General features: G+C 37.4%; 1 protein-coding gene across 6 annotated transcripts in view; it reads left to right on the top strand.

Moving 5' to 3' along the window:
* Window positions 1–21118, top strand: part of FGF12 (fibroblast growth factor 12) — a 585576-nt gene extending 564458 nt beyond the window's left edge. For 3 of the 6 annotated variants that reach the window (XM_043874197.1, XM_043874195.1, XM_043874193.1), the window contains 2 exons: window positions 4375–4466; window positions 19959–21118. In XM_043874197.1, coding sequence (XP_043730132.1) covers window positions 4375–4466; window positions 19959–20042 — 176 coding nt within the window. In that variant the 3' untranslated portion in view covers window positions 20043–21118. The remainder of the gene's footprint in view (window positions 1–4374; window positions 4467–19958) is intronic. The other 3 variants (XM_043874199.1, XM_043874196.1, XM_043874194.1) reach the window with 1 other exon arrangement.
* The last annotated feature ends 227 nt before the right edge of the window (window positions 21119–21345 follow it).

Genomic DNA, 21345 nt, shown 5'->3' with positions numbered 1-21345 from the left:
TTATAATTAATGCATTTCATACCCTACCCCCCCAAAAAATGAAATACCTGTAACCAACCCTCCTAATCATGACTTCTGTCTACACTGTAGCTAGAGAAGCCTTTTCTTGGGTATGAATGACCATGTACAAATTTCTAACAGCAATGTATACTATTATCATGTTCTGAGTTTGAGAGCTGCCTTAATGCTTCATATTTGCTGCATTTCAGTACAAATGTGGAAAAGACAACCAAACATTCCTTGTTGTAAATGTTAGAATTAGATTCAGTTGTGTACAACACAAAACCCATGTTCAGAGCAGCTTAATTAAACAAAGTGTTATTGTCTCACTAGCCAAATATACAAGCCTGCTGTCCAGGACTGGATCTATGGCTCTGCAGTTGTTAGGGACCAGCCCCTTTCCCTTCACAGCTTCACCTTCCATCCTGTGTTTAGAAGATAGGCAGTGTTAATAAGGGGTTGCAAAGGCATCTATTCAGACAGATGGATGGACTTGATATTTAAACCCATTACCATGTGCATTGCGCATCAACCTGTACTTACTCTCCCCTGGAATTTTAGACAACAGCGCAGGCTTCACCATTCCTAGTTTTGCCCTTTCAAAGCATTGTTCACACCACAGATAAGTAGCTTCCCCAGATTTAAATTGTCTTGATGGTGACTTCCCCCTTTAGCTTCAAATGTAGAAGCCAAATACTCTCTGACAAAGAACTAGAGACAATCTCCTCCTTTTCTCCTCCCTCTTCCTTCAAAGAGCTCATTGCTCAGTTCCTGCAGGTGGATGGATATTCAGAATCGAGTTTCTTCCTCCTGAAAAGAATGTGAGTGCTTTCCAAGAGTTAAGGTTCAAGTGAGGTTGAGTGAGAAATATATTCCTAAAGTGAAATTAGTAAGTATCAGTTAAAAGCCACTGCTACAGAAATACTAAATTTGAACTAAAAGAACATTTACCAGTTTCTACTAATTTATTTTCTAGTGGGGAGATAAGACTAACACAACATACACATACCTTTACTTACACACTTTTAGGACAGTTACAGTTGTCCATTCTGCCTGTTAGAACTGTTGCTTTAAACTAAATCTGAATAAAGTTCCAGCAGTATAATATAGATCATAGTTTCCCAAGCATCAGTATCAGAACCACCTGGAGTGGTTTTAGAAGCTACCAATTCTTAGATCAAATCTCCCAAGTATTCAGATTTTATTGTCTAAGTAATTTTGATGGCAACTAGGTTTGAAATTTGGTGTTCTAAACTGACCTTGGTGTTGCTATGTTCGTTTTGATCCTATCTGGCCATAGGAAATTATTTAAATACATTCAAATTATTATGATCTATATATTTAAAAAGTCTAATCTAATATGGCATCTGGTCCCATCACTTCATGGCAAATGGGAGAGAAAGTGGAAGCAGTGACAGATTTTATTTTCTTAGGCACCAAAATAACTGCAGATAGTGACTGCAGCCATGAAGTTAAAAGATGTTTGCTCCTTGAAAGAAAGGCTATGACAAACCTAGATAGCTTATTAAAAAGCAGAGACATCATTTTGCCAACAAAGGTCTGTATAGTCAAAGCTATGGTTTTTCCAGTAGTCATGTATGGATGTGAGAGTTTGACTGTAAAGAATGCTGAGCGCCAAATAATTGATGTTTTCAAATTGTAGTGCTAGAGAAGACTCTTGAGAGTCCTTTGGACTGCAAGGAGATCAAACCAGTAAATCTTAAGGGAAATCAACCCTGAATATTCATTGGAAGGACTGACGCTGAAGCTGAAGCTCCAATACTTTGGGTACCTGATGTGAAGAGCCAACTCACTGGAAAAGACCCTGATGCTGGGAAAGATTGAAGGAAAAAGGAGAAGGGGGTGGCAGAGGATGAGATGGTTGGATGGCATCACCAACTCAATTTGAGCAAATTCTTGGAGATAGTGGAGGACTGCAGCTTGGCATGCTGCAGCCCATGGAATCACAAAGAGTTGGACACAACTTAGAAACTAAACAACAACAAATCTAATATAGAGTAAATTCTCATTCTGACACCTTGGAATTAAATGTACTAAACATTTTACGTGTTTAGCTTTCCTACTGCTATTAGGATGGTTGTGCATTAGTGCTAGGTTAAATTACTAAATGGACTTAATAGAGGTAATACCAAATATTATGCCAAATTGATTACTAAGAAATCAACTTGATAGTAATCAATTAGACTTCAGGCTATACTACAAAGCTACATTCATCAAGACAGTACGGTACTGGCACAAAGACAGAAATATAGATCAATGGAACAGAATAGAAAGCCCAGAGATAAATCCACACACCTATGGACACCTTATCTTTTACAAAGGAGGCAAGGATATACAATGGAAAAAACACAGCCTCTTTAACAAGTGGTGCTGGGAAAACTGGTCAACCACTTGTAAAAGAATGAAACTAGAACACTTTCTAACACCATACACAAAAATAAACTCAAAATGGTTTAAAGATCTAAATGTAAGACCAGAAACTATAAAACTCCTAGAGGAGAACATAGGCAAAACACTCTCTGACGTAAATCACAACAGGATCCTCTATGACCCACCTCCCAGAGTAACGGAAATAAAAGCAAAAATAAACAAATGGGACCTAATGAAACTTAAAAGCTTTTGCACAATGAAGGAAATTATAAGCAAGGTGAAAAACAGCCTTCAGAATGGGAGAAAATAATAGCAAATGAAGCAACTGACAAAGAATTAATCTCAAAAATATACAAGCAACTCCTGCAGCTCAATTCCAGAAAAATAAACGACCCAATCAAAAAAATGGACCAAAGAACTAAACAGACATTTCTCCAAAGAAGACATACAGATGGCTAACAAACACATGAAAAGATGCTCAACATCACTCATTATCAGAAATGCAAATCAAAACCACAATGAGGTACCATCTTAAACTGGTCAGAATGGCTGCTATCCAAAAGTCTACAAGCAATAAATGCTGGAGAGGGTGTGGAGAAAAGGGAACCCAATTACCCCGTTGGTGGGAATGCAAACTAGTACAGCCACTATGGAGAACAGTGTGGAGATTCCTTAAAAAACTGGAAATAGAACTGCCATATGACCCAGCAATCCCACTTCTGGGCATACACACTGAGGAAACCAGAATTGAAAGAGACATGTGTACCCCAATGTTCATCACAGCATTTTTTATAATAGCCAGGACATGGAAGCAACCTAGATGTCCATCAGCAGATGAATGGATAAGAAAGCTGTGGTACATATGCACAATGGAATATTACTCAGCCATTAAAAAGAATACATTTGAATCAGTTCTAATGAGGTGGATGAAACTGGAGCCCATTATACAGAGTGAAGTAAGCCAGAAAGAAAAACACCAATACAGTATACTAACACATATGTATGGAATTTAGAAAGATGGTAACGATAACCCTATATGCAAAACAGAAAAAGAGACACAGATGTGTAGAACAGTCTTTTGGACTCTGTGGGAGAAGGCGAGGGTGAGATGATTTGAGAGAAGAGCATTCAAACATGTATATTATCATACGTGAAACAGATCGCCAGTCCAGGTTCGATGCATGAAACAGGGTGCTCAGGGCTGGTGCACTGGGAAGACCCAGAGGGATGGGATGGGGAGGGGAGGGGAGGGGGGTGTTCAGGATGGGGAACGCAGGTACACCCATGGCTGATTCATGTCAATGTATGGCAAAACCACTAAAATATTGTAAAGTAATTAGCCTCCAATTAAAATAAATAAATTTAAAAGAAAAGAAGTTTTAAATATTAGAAGAAAATAGACTCTGCCACTAATAAATCCAGATAAATGTCTTAAAAAAATCTTACCAGTGATTTACTAAGTAATTTTGAGAAAATAATTTATTACTTCAAAGTAAGTTATCTCTGGAAATGCAGTTGATTATAAATTCCATCTATTTCACTGAAATAGTATGAAGATTAGACACTGTAAGAAGGTTGGATTTCTCAAATCTGTCAGATCAATGCAAAGTGCCTTTTCCATTTTCCCTTGGAAATTGGACATTGTGTTACTGTGTTAGGTCCTGGAGAACGGCTGTCAGGCATGGTATTGAACAAAGTATTAGAGACAATGAAAATTGAATTTGGAGGGAAAATAATCTATTCAAAAACTATGTACTAAGACACCAAAGAAGTGAATAAATCAGGAGGCATGATTTTGTAAAGTTACTATCGAGAAGATAACTAATGGCAAATTATTTGATGTTTTTATTTCAGTTAACTTGAAAGAAAACTAGATGGCTTGTTTTTTCTAAAATCGTCTTTTGGACCCAACAATACTAAAAGACAAAAAACAGAGATGTAGTAAAAATGTACCTTTGATGCTCCTGATTGTTTTCATTACAGAAAATTTAATAGCAGCGCCCCCCCGCCCCCACCTCCATCTTTTGAGTGTGGAATCTCTGCCAGCCCGTGACAACTTATTCCCCCAAACCAGTGTAAGTCATTCAAAGCAGCTTTTTTTCTGGCTTTGAATTTAATCTTCAATAAAGCCCTCCTACTCTCCTTGACACATTCTTCTTCCATCTCTTTCTCTCTCTCTCTCATGCACACAAATACTGCTTCTGATCTCTTTCTAAATGAAGGTACAGATCTTTTTGTTCATGATGTCTTCTAACTCCTTATAATAAATATTTACAGCACATTGGGTGCATCCCTTTGGCAATGTATTGCTTCTGAACCAGCACTTAAAGTTCTTCTACAGTTCCAAAGGGATTCTATGTGACATTAATTAAGGTGTGAAATTGCTTCCTGTTAATTGCCCACACTCTTCCATGATCTGCTATTAAGACAATTAAGTTTCTTTAATGGTACATTAACTAACAGAGCAATCTAACCTTTCCACTTCTTGGAAATTACAGAGCGCCAAAGAAAATTTGATTAAATTGGTAGTAATAAAAAGATTAGTCATATTTCATTCCTCTTTGATGGAGACTGATATAACATGGGGGTTCTTTATCATGTCATTTATGAGTTTTATTAGAAACTGGAATTATCTTGCTTCCATTTGGAAAACAGAATCCGTCAGCAACAATTATAGTTGCCTTCCTCTCAAGTTTCCCAACTCTTCAGTCCAGAGAAATACTGACTCTCGAGGATTTATACCTAGTTCTTCCATAATTATCAAAACTTTCAACTTTTTAATGATTTATAAGAATTCAGCAGTAATATGAAAGTAATAATCAGTAGCAGTTGTACTGTGTACAAATTTACTATTTGCTAAGTACAAATTTAAAGACATTTGAAAGATTTTTTGTTATTTTCAACATTCCTCCTGAACAGGAGTTATCATTTGATAGTCATTGACACTTTGGGAGGACACAGATTAAGAATATTATCCCAATTTTAAACACAAGGAAACTGAGTTTAAGAGCGATTACGTAGCTCACCCAGGTCCATATAGCTAGAAAGAGGCAAAACTAAGATTAGAGTTGTTATCTCTACCAAATACTGGTAGAGCATCCAGCAAGCTGTTGAATGAGGACTGACCATACATTCAATAGTGACTTGACAGGATTGATTTCAGAGGAGTTGTGGGAATGTCCAAATGATAGAAGTTATAACAAGAGTTAAAGGAAAGCAGAAAATAATATTAAATGACACTTCTGAGGAGTCTTGCTATAAAAGGAAAACAGAAATGGAGCCAAGATGGAGAGAAACATGGTGGCTCTGTGTTGGGGTGTGTTTGTTTAAAGCTGCTTAGCATATTTATAGACTAATGGGGGAGAAGGGGAAACTGGTATATAGGAGAGAGGGTCACTGAGTAATACTGACCAGAGGGGATGGGATCAAGTACACAAGAGGCAAAGTTAGGACTGGATTTAAGTAGAAACAGGAAGAGTTCAAGCATTTTTACAAGCACGAAGCCAGGATATGCACAAGCAGATGTGTGCAGGTTGGTATGACTTTTGTGGTGGAAATATGAAAGCTTTCTCTTCTGCGTTTATTTTCTAAGTGAATTCAGAGAGTGTTACTGACAAAAGGGAAGGAAAGAGGGAGAGATAAATGGAGACGGAGAAAAAGAGAAAAGAAAAGGAAAGAAGGGAAGCCTATTTCCTGAGTCCAAGGAGGGTATGAGGCAGTTTTCAGGGTATGAGGCAGTTTTCAGAATTTGAGGAGGAAGGAGAGATATGGAATAGTCACTTAGGAAGACCAGGAGAGGGAATTGGCTAGAGAAATGGAGGAGGATTCCACGAAGTACTGAGCACCCCCATGAGATTTGGGGTCAAGATTTTTTTAAAATAATTATTTATTTGGCTACATGGGTCTTAGTTGCGGCATGCGGGATCTTTAGTTGTGGCACATGGGACTTTTAAGTTGCAACATGCAGGATCTAGTTCCCTGACCAGGGATCGAACCCCAGCCCCCTACACTGGAAGCAGAGAGTCTTAGCCATTGGACCACCAGAGAAGTCCCTGGGATCAAGATTTTGACTGACACCAAGCAACTAAGTTTTTTCTCCAAACTCATTAAACTGTTTGACTATAAGCTTAGAGCAGGAACTCTGGAGCTAATCACACATGAATTTGAAGCTGATTCTGTTTATGTCAGTGAATGACTTTAAACAAACCACCCTTTCTGCTCTTCAGTTTCCTTAACTGAGAAAGGGATCAATTAAACTGTCTACTTGTTAAGGTCATTTAAAATAAAATTACTGTATATAAAGTGCAGATACCGAGTAAGTACTCAATTAATATTAGCTAAGACTCCACAGTAAAGAATCCCCCTGCCAATGCAGAAGACACAGGAGATGCAGGTTCTACCCCTGGGTCAGGAAGATCCCCTGGAAGAGGAAATGTTAACCCACTGCAATATTCTAGCCTGGAAATCCCATGGGCAAGAAGAGCCTGGAGGGCTACAGTCCCTGTGGTCACAAAGAGTCAGACATGACTTGCTGACTAAAACAACAAATGGTTAAGAAGACAGCAGTTTCTTAGAGGAGTACCCCTTGGATGGTACCTGGAACCTGGCTTATTATAGTTTGATTTATAAATAACAACAACCCCTGGGATTTCACTTTTAGGAAAGACATTATTTTAGTTTGTTTTTCAAGAGAAATGTATGATAACTAAAATAAAACTGACTATTGAATGTTAAATGTTTCAAACAGGGAATCTGAGCTATTATAATGGCAAGGGACACCTGCTGATTCTGATAACTGCATTTACAGCAGAGGTACAAGTGAAACAATATAATAGAAAAATACTAAGTAGAAAGTCAATCCTGGAAAGACCCATACCTAACCTTACAAAGAGAGGATGAAGTGATATACTTTTGGTCTTTTTATTTTCTAGTGGCACAATCTTGCATTTAAAAATAAAGCAAAATTTAAGTAGAACAAATACCATATGTTATTTATGTAAGGTTGGTAGCTTATGGTCTTGTTATGACCATGTGTAGAATTTTAATTGATAACAGGACTGCAGGACTTTCTATAGAAGTATGGCCACGATCTCTCAGGAAGCTGTGAAAATGACAGCCTTCACTATACCAAGTCACTGAGTGATGAATGTCAATCATGCAATTGTGTCCTCTTCACATTGAACGGGTGAACTAAGGATTCCTAATGGATGCCATATCTTAAAAACAATATGTAACATGAGTTATGTTATTAGAAACCCTCACTTGTCCCTGTGTCTGCAAATAAGGAAGAGTATTCTCTCATGAAATCTCTACCTCATTTTTATTCCAAAACCTGGGATAAACCCCTCTGCTTCGATGTACTATAAATCAAGAAAAGTCAAAACATGAATAAAACAAAACATTCAGAAGAAGAGAAGGAGGAAGAGCAAGGGTGGAGGAGGGAGAAGGGAAAGAAGAAGAAGTTTAAACATATGAGAAAAGAGGGAAAATAGAAAACTGATTTGAAGAAAGAGTTCTAAAGAGCCATACAGAAATATTTCCCTTTTCAAAGCATTATCTCCTTTTACCATTTATCCAAAACTGGGGCTTCCCTGGTGGCTCAGCAGTAAATCTGCCTGCCAGTGCAGGAGATGTGGGTTCAATCTCTGGGTCAGGAAGATCACCTGGAGAAGGAAATGCAACCCACTGCAGTATTCTTGCCTGGGATATTCCATGAACAGAAGAGCCTGGTGGGCTACAGTCCATGGGGTCACAAAGAATTGAATATGGCTTAGCATCTAGAACAAAAGCAACAATACTATGATATCACATGTGTTAGAGGAACCATAATATTTATCTCAAAAACATTCTGTGGGGTGAAAAAAGAGCAAGTATATTTTATCATACTTGAAAGAGAGCAAGAAATATGATCAAGACAACCTAGAAGAGCCATGTGAAGGAGAAGTAATATTGTTAATCAGGCAGGTATTATATTATCAGGATACTAAGCATTCTTGAAATTTGGATATTGAAACTTGTAAAAATAGTATGAAGTTAAATTGGGAAGTAACACCAAAGAAATCAGTTCTGTGACAACAGGTGGCCATTAAATCATGCCCACTAAAAATAAAGCCTGTATCACAAATGGAGCCCATAGGGCTCTGAATGATACATGATTAGATAGTAACATCCCAAGTTGCCCATAGGGAATTTGTTTCCAGTTGTTAAACCTAAGGTAGCACTGAGTCTGAGTTTCTGTGAAACAGATTTGGGGAGCTGGGAGGACAAGAAAGTAAGTTAGTAAGTTAGTAATAGTAAGTTAGATTTTTTGTTTTATTCACTTTATTCTCAATTTAGAAATTACTCCTCATCAAAATAACTAGAATATCAAACTTTGCTCTCATAGCTGTAGTGGATAGAATATATAAAGCAGAGCACTTTGGAAGAAAATATTCAATGTCAGATAGATTTTTAAAAATTCTGAGGCCTACACTAATAAATATGTTTTCTAATGAAATAATATCTTATTGTAATAGAAAGTGATGGAAAAGTCCTTTAAACTACTGCAAATTAAAATCAGGAATCAATTATTGGGACGAAAAAACTTAACTTACATGGACAGGAGAATTTGAGAAGCACAGTTTAGAAGCTGTAGAATTTATGTAACTCTTGAAGATCAACATCTAGATGGTTCCCTGGAAATGTTTCTTAAAGGTTTTTCACAATTGCTTAGCAATAGATAATTGGAAATTAGTACCAGACTTAAAATTCTAGTACCAGTAGCTATAAAAAAATTGTTATTAATTTTTAGTGTACAGTCAAATATATAGGATTTCCATATGTGGAACTAGTAATTCTTGATTTATCACTTACTGTTTATTCTTCTTAAGCTCCCCACAAAACAAAAGGATAGCACTTGTTAGTATGTTAGTTAGCTTAACCAAGAGAGCCCCACCTTTCAATTACAGTCAAAATTATGGAACTTAAAATATGTTAGATGTCAGGTATAGTCATCACTCAGTATTTGCAAGGAATTCATTCCAGGAATCCTTGCTGATACTGAAATCTGCAGATGTTCAAGTCCCTTATATAAAATAGCATAACATTTGCATATATATGCTACACACATACTCCTGGATACTTTAAATCATCTCTAGATCATTTATCGTACCCAATACAATGTAAACACTGTGTAAATGGTTGCTAGATCAGGACAAATTCAAGTTTTGTTTTTTGGAACCTTCTGAAATTTCTAATTGAGTATTTTCCAATCCTTAGTTGATTCTGAGGATGTAGAACCCATGGATACAGAGAGCCAACTATATATATTAGATACGCAGCTGGTCTGATACATAATAGTGCCTCAGCTAGGTTTGTTCCTAAGAAATTAAGGTGGTGTTTGCAAGGCATCAGAACAACTCATAAAAGTTTGAAATGTTGCCAGCCATTTCTTATGGAATCTATGCAGTAAGATTCAATTTGACTGATTCTTCTTAACTATCCTGCCTGGCAGTATTCATGTCATGTAAACATAGTTGGACATTTTTATAGATAAAGAGATTGAATAGATTTTTCCCTATGCACTCATATACTTGATGGACATATTATTAGCTGTTTGTTCACTATCAAATTAAGGCTGATATATACCAAAATCCAGGTTTAAATCCTCTTTCCTGGACTTCAGAAAGTCTGATTCAAGTTGTCTCGGTCACTCTCATCCCTCATCGCCTCAGTTTTCCGTCATGCTTCAATAGTCACTGTTTCTCTTAGACAACCTGCACTTCATCCCTTCATTCTTTTTTTTTTTATCTTTGGATGCACTGGGCCTTCACTGCTGTGTGCAAGCTTTCTCTAGTTGTGGTGAGTGGGGGCTACTCTCTAGTTGCAGCAAGCAGGCTTCTCACTGTGGTCCTTTTTCTTGCGGAACATGGGCTCTAGAGCACCGGTTCTATAGTTGTTGTGCACCAGCTTAGTTGCCCTGTGACATGTGGAATCTTCCCAGGCCAGGGATCGAACTCATGTACCCAGCATTGGTAGGCAGATTCTTAACCACTGCCAGTCCCATCCCTTCATTCTTATTTATGTAGCCCATCCACTTCTCTAAACCCTTTGCCTCCTTCAAGGCTAAATCAACGTTAAAGAGCTATTTTATATACTCATTCCCATTCAGCTCTGCTACGGCGCTTTCCTCTCTGTGATCTGTATGCATGTCTATGCTCTCTTTCTTAGCCTTGAACTCCTTGAGAGCAAGAACCTAGAGATCATTGCAGTTGCCACAGAATCTAGCAGAGCACCTGGTAAGAAGCAGTTTGTTTCTGCTCATAGAATAAATGAACAAATTAATACTGAAACAAATTCCTCTTTGGATATCAGTCAGCAGAAGAGTAATTGGAATTTGAGGAGAGGAAAAAAGAAAATAATGTAATAGAATCCAAATGATGCAATATTAGTTAAGCCAAATTAAAAAGGTCAGTAAATGCTTTGTGAATCAGGTCATTCCATCAAAGAAATCCAATATACTCTGTTTCTTCTAAGTGTGCATATGGAGGTCAGGTCAATCAGGTCAGGAAGTTTTCTCAACTCCCCTCCCCATCATACAGTAATTGGTAGCTTTGAGATTAATCCTGCCTGTGTACTAAGTTATGCCCAACTCTTTGTGAGCCTATGGACTGTAGTCTGCCAGGCTTCTCTATCCATGGGATTTCCCAGGCAAGAATACTGGAGTGGGTTGCCATTTCCTACTCCAGGGGATCTTCCCAACCCAGGGATCAAACCCCGCATCTCCTACATTGGCAGGTGGATTCTTTACCTCTGAGCAACCTGGGAAGCTCTTGACGTTAATCAAGACACTTCTTTTCCAGAGAAGAGCAAACTGTTCTAAGAGAGCATTGTGTAATAGCAATGTAATACTAGCTAAGTATGTAATTTAAATTTTTCTGGTAGCCATATTTTAAAAATAAAAAGTAAACATGAAATGGATTTTAATAATACGCTCAATCTATATATTCAAATATTATCATTTCAATATGTAAGTAATATAAAGCATTACCACTGAGATTTAATTTTTAGTGTGGTCTTTAAAATTCAGTGTTTATTTTATCCCTCTTTCACTTCTGACTTAGGACTAGCCACGTTTTAAGTGATCAGTGACCACACAGGCAAAATGGATACTGTATTAGGTAGCCAAGTCCTAGGATGTTTTCATCAGATTTCCCTATCCTCTCACCAGCCCTATATCCTTAGTGTATCTCAATTCTCTTTTTCTTAGCACAGTTCTAAGACTGTTACTGTTGACTATTGGGGAATTGTTGGTTCTTCCCTGCAAGTTGGATATCTCTGGTTTTAATAGTCACTTCTTTGTTTATAGCTTACATGTAAGGTGTTTGTTTCTGTGTGTGTGACTTTAGAAAATTATATGTAATTCTTAAGTATGTTGTGTGAATATACACAACATGAAATTTGCCATCTTAAAGCAGTTTAAGAGTACATTTCAGTGTCATTGAGTACATTTCTGTGTTTTGCAGCCATCACCACCATCCATCCCTAAATTTTTTTTTTCTTCTCCGACTGAAACACTGTACCCATTAAGTAGTTACTCATATACTTCCTTCCCTCAGCCCCTGGAAACCACCATTCTATGTTCTGGCTTTACTAATATGACTACTCTCGATATCCCACATAAGTAAAATCATAAAATATGTTTCCTTTTATGCCTAGCTTAGGCTTCCCCAGTGGCTTATTATTTCATTTTGTCTTTAGGTCCTCAAGGTTCATCCATGCTTGTGTTAGGATTTGCTTCCTTTTTAAGTTGAACAATATTTTATTGTATGCATATACCACATTTTGTGCATCTGTTCATTGGTTAGTTAACTAACCAAAGGTGCTCGCACCTTTTCAGTATTGCAAGTAATGCTTTTATGAACATGGCTGTGTAAATACTATTCACACCCTTGCTTTTATTTCTCTTGGGTGTATATCCAGAAGTGACATATCTGGATCATATGGTAATTCTATGCTTGATTTTTTGAGCAAATCATTGTATAGCTTTTCACAGTGGCTGTCCATTTTAAATTCCTTCCATCAATGTACAGTGGTTCCAGTTCCTCCACCTACTTGCCAACACTCGTTACCTATTTATTTTTTAATAGGCATCCTGAATTTGTTTTCATTTCCATTTTTTATGACATTAGGAATATTTGCTAGAAATGAGGCCAGCTTGGATCTAGATTAATGTATGGAAATAATTAAAATTGTCTGGTATAAGACAGTTATTTGCACCACTTATTTGATTAATTGTTTTTGTGCTTTTATTAAGAAATTTTGATTAGGACTCTGAAATCCTACACTCTCTTTGGCTCTGCTACTATTTACAATCTGATTTTAGGGAAGTCACTTAGTTTCTTTTATATTTACAAAATGAGGATAGGAATTTCTCTCACCTACTGTATTCACCTGGTTATCATATTTAGTTGGTCAATTTAAAATGTCTTTGAATTTCCACCTGGGCAGGTTTTGGCACTCCCCAGCAAGATCCAGGAAAATCTTCACAATCAAATGCCAACTTGGGTTCTATACAAGAATCTCATTCCTCTCTGATCATTCAAACTGAGAAGTCAGTTAATCCCAGTTAGGGTTAAATGTAAAATTCTGTCTGTTGGTACAATTCATTTAAAGACAGTTTGACTAAAAAATAAATCAATGGCTTTGAAGACTCTGAAATAATAGATTTATTGAAGGGATTAACTCCATGAACAGAGGAGCCTGGTGGGCTACAGTCTATGTGGTCGCAAAGAGTCAGACCTGACTTCTTGTTGTTGTTCAGTCACCAAGTTGTGTCTGACTCTTTGCATCCCATGGACTGCAGCACACCAGGCTTCCTTGTCCCTCACCAGCTCCCAGAGTTTGCCCAAACTCATGTCCGTTGAATGGTGATGCCATCCAACTATCTCATCATTGTCGCCCTCTTCTCCTGCCTTCAATCTTTCCCACATCAGGGTCTTTTCCACTGAGTCAGCTCTTCGCATCAGGTGGCCAAAAGTGTTGGAGCTTTAACTTCAGCATCAGTCCTTCCAAAGAGTATTCAGGGTTGATTTCCTTTAAGATTGACTGGTTTGATCTCCTTGCTTTCCAAGGAACTTTCAAGAGTCTTCTCCAGTACCACAGTTTGAAAGCATCAATTCTTCAGCACTCTGCTTTCTTTACTGTCCAGCTCTCACATTTGTACATGACTACTGGAAAGACTGTAGCCTTGACTACAGTCTTTGCTTGACCTTTGTCAGCAAAGTGATGTCTTTGCTTTTTAGCACACTGTCTAGGTTTGTCATAGCTTTCCATGGCTACAGTCACCATCTGCAGTGATTTTAGATCCCACGGAGAGGAAATGTGTCTCTGCTTCCACCTTTTCCCCTTCTATTTGCCGTAAAGTGATGGGATCGGATGCTGAGATCTTAGTTTTTTCCTAATATTGAGTTTTAAACCGGCTTTTTCATTCTCTTCCTTCACCCACAAGAGGCTCTTTAGTTTCTCTTTGCTTTCTGCCATTAGAGTGGTATCATCTACATATCTGAGGTTGTTGATATTTCTCCTAGCAATCTAGGTTCCAGCTTTAACTCACCCAGCCAGCATTTGACATGATGTGCTCTGTGTGTAAGTTAAATAAAGGGGGTGACAGTAAACAGCCTATTGGACTCCTTTCTCAATCCTGAACCAGTCAGTTGTTACATTCAAGGTTCTAACTGTTGTTTCTTGACCCACATACAGGTTTCTCAGGAGACAAGTAAGATGGTCTGGTATTCCCATCTCTTTTAAGAGTTTTCCACAGTTTGTTATGATCCACACAGTCAAAGGCTTTAGTGTAGTCAAAGAAACAGAGGTAGATGTTTTTCTGGAATCCCGTTGCCTTCTCTGTGATCCAGCAAATGTTGGCAATTTGATCTCTGGTTCCTCTGACTTTTCTAAACCCAGCGTGAACATCTGGAAGTTCTCTTCAGGTAATCCTGAAGCCTAGCTTGGAGGATTTTGAGCATAACCATACTAGCATGGGAGATGAATGTAATTGTCTGGTGGTTTGAACATTCTTTAGTTCTGCCCTTCTTGGGAATTGGGATGAGGATTGATCTCTTCCAGTCTTGTGGCCACTGCTGGGCTTTCCAGATTTGTATTTGATAGCATCATCTTCTAGGATTTTAAATAGCCCTGCTGGAATTCCATCACCCGAATATGGACTGCTAAATCAGTCTGAAAGTATTTAAAAAAATCTAAAAAAATATACACAATGTATTTTTGGCATGCAAATTTTAGAGATTATCATTGTGATTATGTGTACATTACAGTAATTTAGTTTATATTTTGGATATATAATGCACTTTATAGTACAGTTATGCTTTGTTTTCTTCTTGTATTCTGTGTCATCACTTTATTATGTACCTTTCAGACAGAATAGCAGTTCTGGAGTGTTGATACAACTATCAAAAGAAATTATATTGGGAGGAGAAGTATTCTGTCATTTCTTTCTTGGCTTTCTAATTAGATGATGCTCTTTTAATTACCTTTTAATTCCAAAATTTGATTGAGATTTATACCCCTTGATTGGCATCTGAGAACCTGAAAGTAACAATGAAAATTGAAGCCCAAGAAATTGACTTAAATCTATTTGTTTTATTACTCTTAATTTTCCAGCTAGTTCAAACAGTTTTTTTCAAACTTGGAATTTTACTACTTCATTTAATGGAAAAATAGGAAAATTTGTGATTGAATTGTCCTTAAAAAAGAGCAAGTTGCACACTTTGCTATGACACTGGTGACTTTTACTGTTTTAGAAACATTGAAAAAGTTTAGATGCCAACTTGGAAAACTCTGGGGACTTGTTACTTGGATGGCCAGCAGGATTACATTATTAGTAAAGTTATCTGCAATGATAATTATAACGGCAACCTTTTGTGTTGTCACAACTTAGGTATTTTATATGTATGTGGGAAATAGCAAAAAAAGATAATAGTTAAAAACAAATGTCTTGGGTGGAGTCTATGACAAAAGGAAATTTTAAAAAGAAATTACAACACTAAGAAATTCAAGCACAAAAACTATAAAATATATTATTTAATCAAAATTAAGGAGTAATATTCTTTGTGTCTCTAAACTGAAGTTTAGAAATTTCTATGCCAAAAATCTATTGTTTATAATTTATTAGATTTTTTTTTTTACATTCTTGAAGACTGATTTAGCAGTCCAGATCTGAATGCTGAGTTCCAGAGAATAGCAAGGAGACATAAAAAAGCCTTCCTCAGTGATCAATGCAAAGAAATAGAGGAAAACAATAGAATGGGAAAGACTAGAGATCTCTTTAAGAGAATTAGAGATACCAAGTGAACATTTCATACAAAGATGGGCTCAATAAAGGACAGAAATGGTATGCACCTAACAGAAGCAGAAGATATTAAGAAGAAGTGGCAAGAATACACAGAAGAACTATACAAAAAACATCTTCACGACCCAGATAATCACGATGGTCACTCGTGACCATCACTCATGACGATCACTCATCTAGAGCCAGACATCCTGGAATATGAAGTCAAGTGGGCCTTAGGAAGCATCACTACAAACAATGCTAGTGGAGGTGATGGAATTCCAGTTGAGCTAATTCAAATCCTAAAAGATGATGCTGTGAAAGTGCTGCACTCAATATGCCAGCAAATTTGGAAAACTGAGCAGTGGCCACAGGACTGGAAAAGGTCAGTTTTTATTCCAATTCCAAAGAAAGATAATGCCAAAGAATGCTCAAACTATTGCACAATTGCCCTCATCTCACACGCTAGTAAAGTAATGCTCAAAATTCCTACAAGCCAGGCTTCAGCAATACGTGAACCATGAACTTCCAGATATTCAAGCTGGTTTTAGAAAAGGCAGAGGAACCAGAGATCAAATTGCCAACATCCGCTAGATCCTCGAAAAAGCAAGCAAGTTCCAGAAAAACATCTATTTATGCTTTACTGACTATGCCAAAGCCTTTGACTGTGTGGGTCACAATAAACTGTGGAAAATTCTTAAAGAGATGGGAATACGAAAGCATCTGATCTGTCTCTTGAGAAACCTGTATGCGGGTCAGGAAGCAACAGTTAGAACTGGGCATGGAACAACAGACTGGTTCCAAATAGGAAAAGGAGTAGGTCAAGGCTATATATTGTCACCCTGCTTATTTAACTTATATCCACAGTACATCATGAGAAAGGCTGGGCTGCATAAAGCACAAGCTGGAATCAAGATTGCCAGGAGAAATATCAATAACCTCAGATATGCTGATGACACCACCCTTATGGCAGAAAGTGAAGAGGAACTGAAAAGCCTCTTGATGAAAGTGAAGGAGGAGAGTGAAAAAGTTGGCTTAAAGCTCAACATTCAGAAAACTAAGATCATGGCAACTGGTCCCATCACTTCATGGGAAATAGATGGGGAAATGGTGGAAACAGTGAGAAACTTTATTTTTCTGGGCTCCAAAATCACTGCAGATGGTGATTGCAGCCATGAAATTAAAAGACGCTCACTCCTTGGAAGGAAAGTTATGACCAACCTGGATAGCATATTTAAAAGCAGAGACATTATTTTGCCAACAAAGATCCGTGTAGTCAAGGCTATGGTTTTTCCAGTAGTCATGTATGGATGTGAGAGTTGGACGGTGAAGAAAGCTGTGTGCCGAAGAATTGATGCCTTTGAACTGTGGTGTTGGAGAAATCTCTTGAGAGTCCCTTGGACTGCAAGAAGATACAACCAGTCCATTCTAAAGGAGATCAGTCCTGGGTGTTTATTGGAAGGACTGATGCTGAAGCTGAAACTCCAGTACTTTGGCCACCTCATGCGAAGAGCTGACTCATTGGAAAAGACCCTAATGCTGGGAAGGATTGGGAGCAGGAGGAGAAGGGGACGACAGAGGATGAGATGGCTGGATGGCATCACTGACTCGATGGACATGGGTTTCGGTAGACTCCGGGAGTTGATGATGGACAGGGAGGCCTGGCATGCTGCGATTCATGGGGTGGCAAAGAGTCGCTCAGGACTGAGCAACTGGTCTGAGTTAGCAGTTCACAGTCTTTGTGACCCCATGGGCTATCGGCCACCAGGCTCCTCTGTCCATGGAATTTTCCACACAGAAAATACAGGAGTGGATTCTCATTTCCTTCTCCAGGCTCTTTCTGACCCAGGGATCAGTTGCGTCTCCTGCATTAGCTGTGCTGTGTGCTTAGTCACTCAGCTGTGTCCGACTCCTTATGACCCCATGGACTGTACCCCACCAGGCTCCTCTGTCCCTGGGGATTCTCTAGGCAAGAATACTGGAGTGGGTTGCCATGCCCTCCTCCAGGGGATCTTTGCAACCCAGGGATCAAACCCATGTCTCCTGTATTACAGGAGGATTCTTTACATCTGAGCCACCAAGGAAGCATAGTAGGTGGTTATGTTACCACTTCCACCACCTGGGAAGCCCCAGGTCAAGTTTGGGGATTCTCACAGCTGACTAGGTGACAGAGTAAGGAAAAACTGCTTTATGGCATCATATAAAGTGCTTTCCAATCCAATCACTTCATTACATCTTCTGGGTTCCCATGTGCACTAACTAGTTATAGACACATGGTTATATACTTTGCACACATAAACATATTATTTAGTTTGGGGGATTTTGACACTTTCCCTATAACAGAAATATACATAAGAGACATTAGGCTTGAAGAATTAAAGATTTCAATAGAATCTTACACAAGGATCTTCTGCCTTTTGTAAAAGAAAAGCAGACCCTTGAACTACCTACTGGTACTACCTGAAAATTACAGGATCTATTCTTTCTAAACTAATTTCCTCTGTACACTTTGCTAGTGAGGCCAAAGGTAGTTAGTCCTTTGAAGATATTGGAGGGGTCATTCAGTGCAATAGCTAAAATATTTTAAAATCTATATAATACTTGTGCATGATATACTGAATCAACATGCTTTCATATATATTTTATATTAACCACAGTGTGGTTCAGATTTTGCTAGCATCAGCATCACCTGGGTACTTACTAAAAATGCAAAATCTAAGCCCATTATAGATCTTCTGAATCAGAATTTGCATTTTAATAATACCCTTATGTGATTCAAATGCACATGAACATTTAAGAAACCCTCCTACTGAGATGTTGCAAGAAACCTATCTCCTCATCACTGAACTAGTCTGAGGAGAAACTTACTTGTCTCTTAACTCTCTTAATTTAGTTTTGGTTTTAGAGTATATTTCCAGTAAAAACAGTTTATCACTGTGTTCTCTGAAATCTTTTATTCAGAATTTTTATGAAGAGATCAGCTTCTTCATTTTTCTTATACATCTTTAGATGCTTACTAGGTGTCCTGTTGGACAGAGCTAGAAAGTGACTGAGTGTGGAAGTGGACCAGACAGTGTGTCTCCCAAATTGGTGCTCTTAACCACCGTACAATATCTCTTTATTCATGGCCATGCTCAGGTTTCTAGTCCCAGGGCAAAGTCTATAGGAAGAAGCAATTTGATTGGAGATAATATTCAGATTGCCAAGGTATTGTAGTGATTATTCAACAGATAGGGGTATGCAATTGTTTGTTCCTAAGTCAAGGATGAAACTCTCCCTTGATATTTAAGTAAATATTTCATATGCTCATATACAGTCACATTTGTCTCACAACAGTAAAATGAACCTGTTTTAATGTACTCAATATGCTGATAGATGCTATCTTACAAGAGTAAATGTGAATTGAAAAACATTGTTCTTTCTATGCAGTAATCTAGCAAGAGCTGTGATAATTCACAGATGACTGAGCTTTACAGCCAGACAAAACAATAGACGATAAAAAGAACTGTTTATATAGATGCTCACTGAAATCTCAAGGTTGCGTAACCACATTTCCTATTGATGAATAACCAAGAAGTTGTAGACTGTTCATTACCTTAGGTGAGGGAAATATGAAGAAATTGGAAAAACTGCATTGTTTTTTTCTTCTCTGCTGTCTCTCCCATTATCATTTCTCACATAGGATACCCTGAAACTTGGCACTAAAATTGCAGTTGATACAACAGTATCATATTTCTTGTAGTAAGGTAAAGATTAAAGGATCATGTAAATAAGAATTTTTTTTTTCCCTACTGGAACTAGATTGCAGACTAAAGTCTGAAAAACAAGATATCTCTTTCCCCCCTTTAAATGTTATACTCCCGATGTCTCTTCTAACTAGATAAAAATCCTGTTATATAGGTTAGTAGACAGCAAAAACTTATTAAGCCTTATCTATAAGGGAACAGAAACCACTTATATGTCTGCAGCTCAGGAAGACTTAAAAGGTTGTGACTGATAGAACTAGAAGAAAATTGTGTATCCATTAAATATTTTAAGTTAAGACTCGTTTTCACAATATTGTAAAGTAATTAGCCTCCAACTAATAAAAATAAATGGAAAAAAAAAAGACTCATTTTCATGGTAGGAAAAAGAGCTAGTGATGAGCGTGAACACTAAATAAAGTCAAATCTGAGATGTTTATTGAGGCTGAATTTGATGTCCATTATTGTTGTGAGTAACTGATGTGATTTTTGCCTTCCAGTGTGTATGTACAGAGAGCCATCACTACATGAAATTGGAGAAAAACAAGGGCGTTCAAGGAAAAGTTCTGGAACACCGACCATGAATGGAGGCAAAGTTGTGAATCAAGATTCAACATAGCTGAGAACTCTTCCCTTCGTCCCGCTCTCATCCCTTCCCTTTCTCCCCCTGTCCTTTACCCATTTCCTTCCAATAAATCCACCCAAGGAGAGGAAAATAAAATGGCAACCCAGGACCTAGTGGCTAAGATTCTGCACTCAAAATCTTCCTTTGTGTAGGACAAGAAAATTGAACCAAAGCTTGCCTGTTGCAATGTGGTAGAAAATGCACATGCACAAAGATTAGCACACCTAAAAGCAGAGGAAAAAATAAATCAAGACTCCACAAGCATTAAAATAAACTGTTGTTATTAATAGAGGACTAATTGTAATGAAGACATAAATATAATAAAGATGAAATAAAGTTATTACCTTAAAGAAAAGGGTTTTGGAGAATTGAACTTACAAATCGATGTAATATCCTAAATGGCTTAAACTATGGATAATGCTGTGATGTGTGTTTTGAATTTGTATTTTCTTTGGGCATTTGGAATTGACACAAATTGCAGTCTGTTTCCAGGATTTTTACCATAATATTGAACATGTATGAAGTACAGATTCTTCTAGTGCCTATAAGGTATATAGCCAGGGATCATTTAACATCAAGAAAAATTTTATTTTAAAATTTTATTCCTGAAATCAATATTTAAGACTGTTTTATGCAAAGGATAGTCATATGTTGAATTTAGTGCTATTAGCTGATTTCATTCCTTTCCTAACAAGAGTTTCAGATTCTCCTAGAAGAATATCATATTTTTTTCAAAAGTATTAATTCAGGAGCTCATTTTTTTTTTCTTTTAGTCACTTAGAAAACAAATTCCTTGTTTTAAGATTGAAGTAACTTTTAGGAAATTCTTTGTTGTTGCCATGCCTTGGCAGTGATATGTAAGTTATGTGGTTTTACCATTTGATCTGATTTTTTGTTTTTTTACTTTGTGGACACTTTTAAGAGTGTAGGTAAATGTCTAGCTGTCTTAGAAGAGAGTTTTATACCATTTCTTGCAGCAGAAAGGAAAGAAAAGGTGTTTTACATAAGGAAATAAATCTTAATAAGTTGGTGCAAGCAAGCTGTATCTATATTTGCCTTTGTACCTTACTAAGTTTTCTGTATGTAGCATTTTCCAAACTTCACCAAGGAGTTGGGAGGCATGGCTGTGAAATTCTTAACTTACTATCTTATGAAGCCAGTAAATTGTTTGTTGCTAGATAGCCTCATTTATAAATCTATTTGAAAATAAGTCTGTCTCCTAGAATACAGAAGGAAATTGTTATACCCTGGATTTTCAAGGG

Source organism: Cervus elaphus, chromosome 19, assembly GCF_910594005.1.
Source record: "Cervus elaphus chromosome 19, mCerEla1.1, whole genome shotgun sequence".
Lineage (NCBI taxonomy): Eukaryota > Metazoa > Chordata > Mammalia > Artiodactyla > Cervidae > Cervus > Cervus elaphus.
Note: the sequence above shows the minus strand (reverse complement) of the source record. Positions and strands in the feature narration are given on the sequence as shown.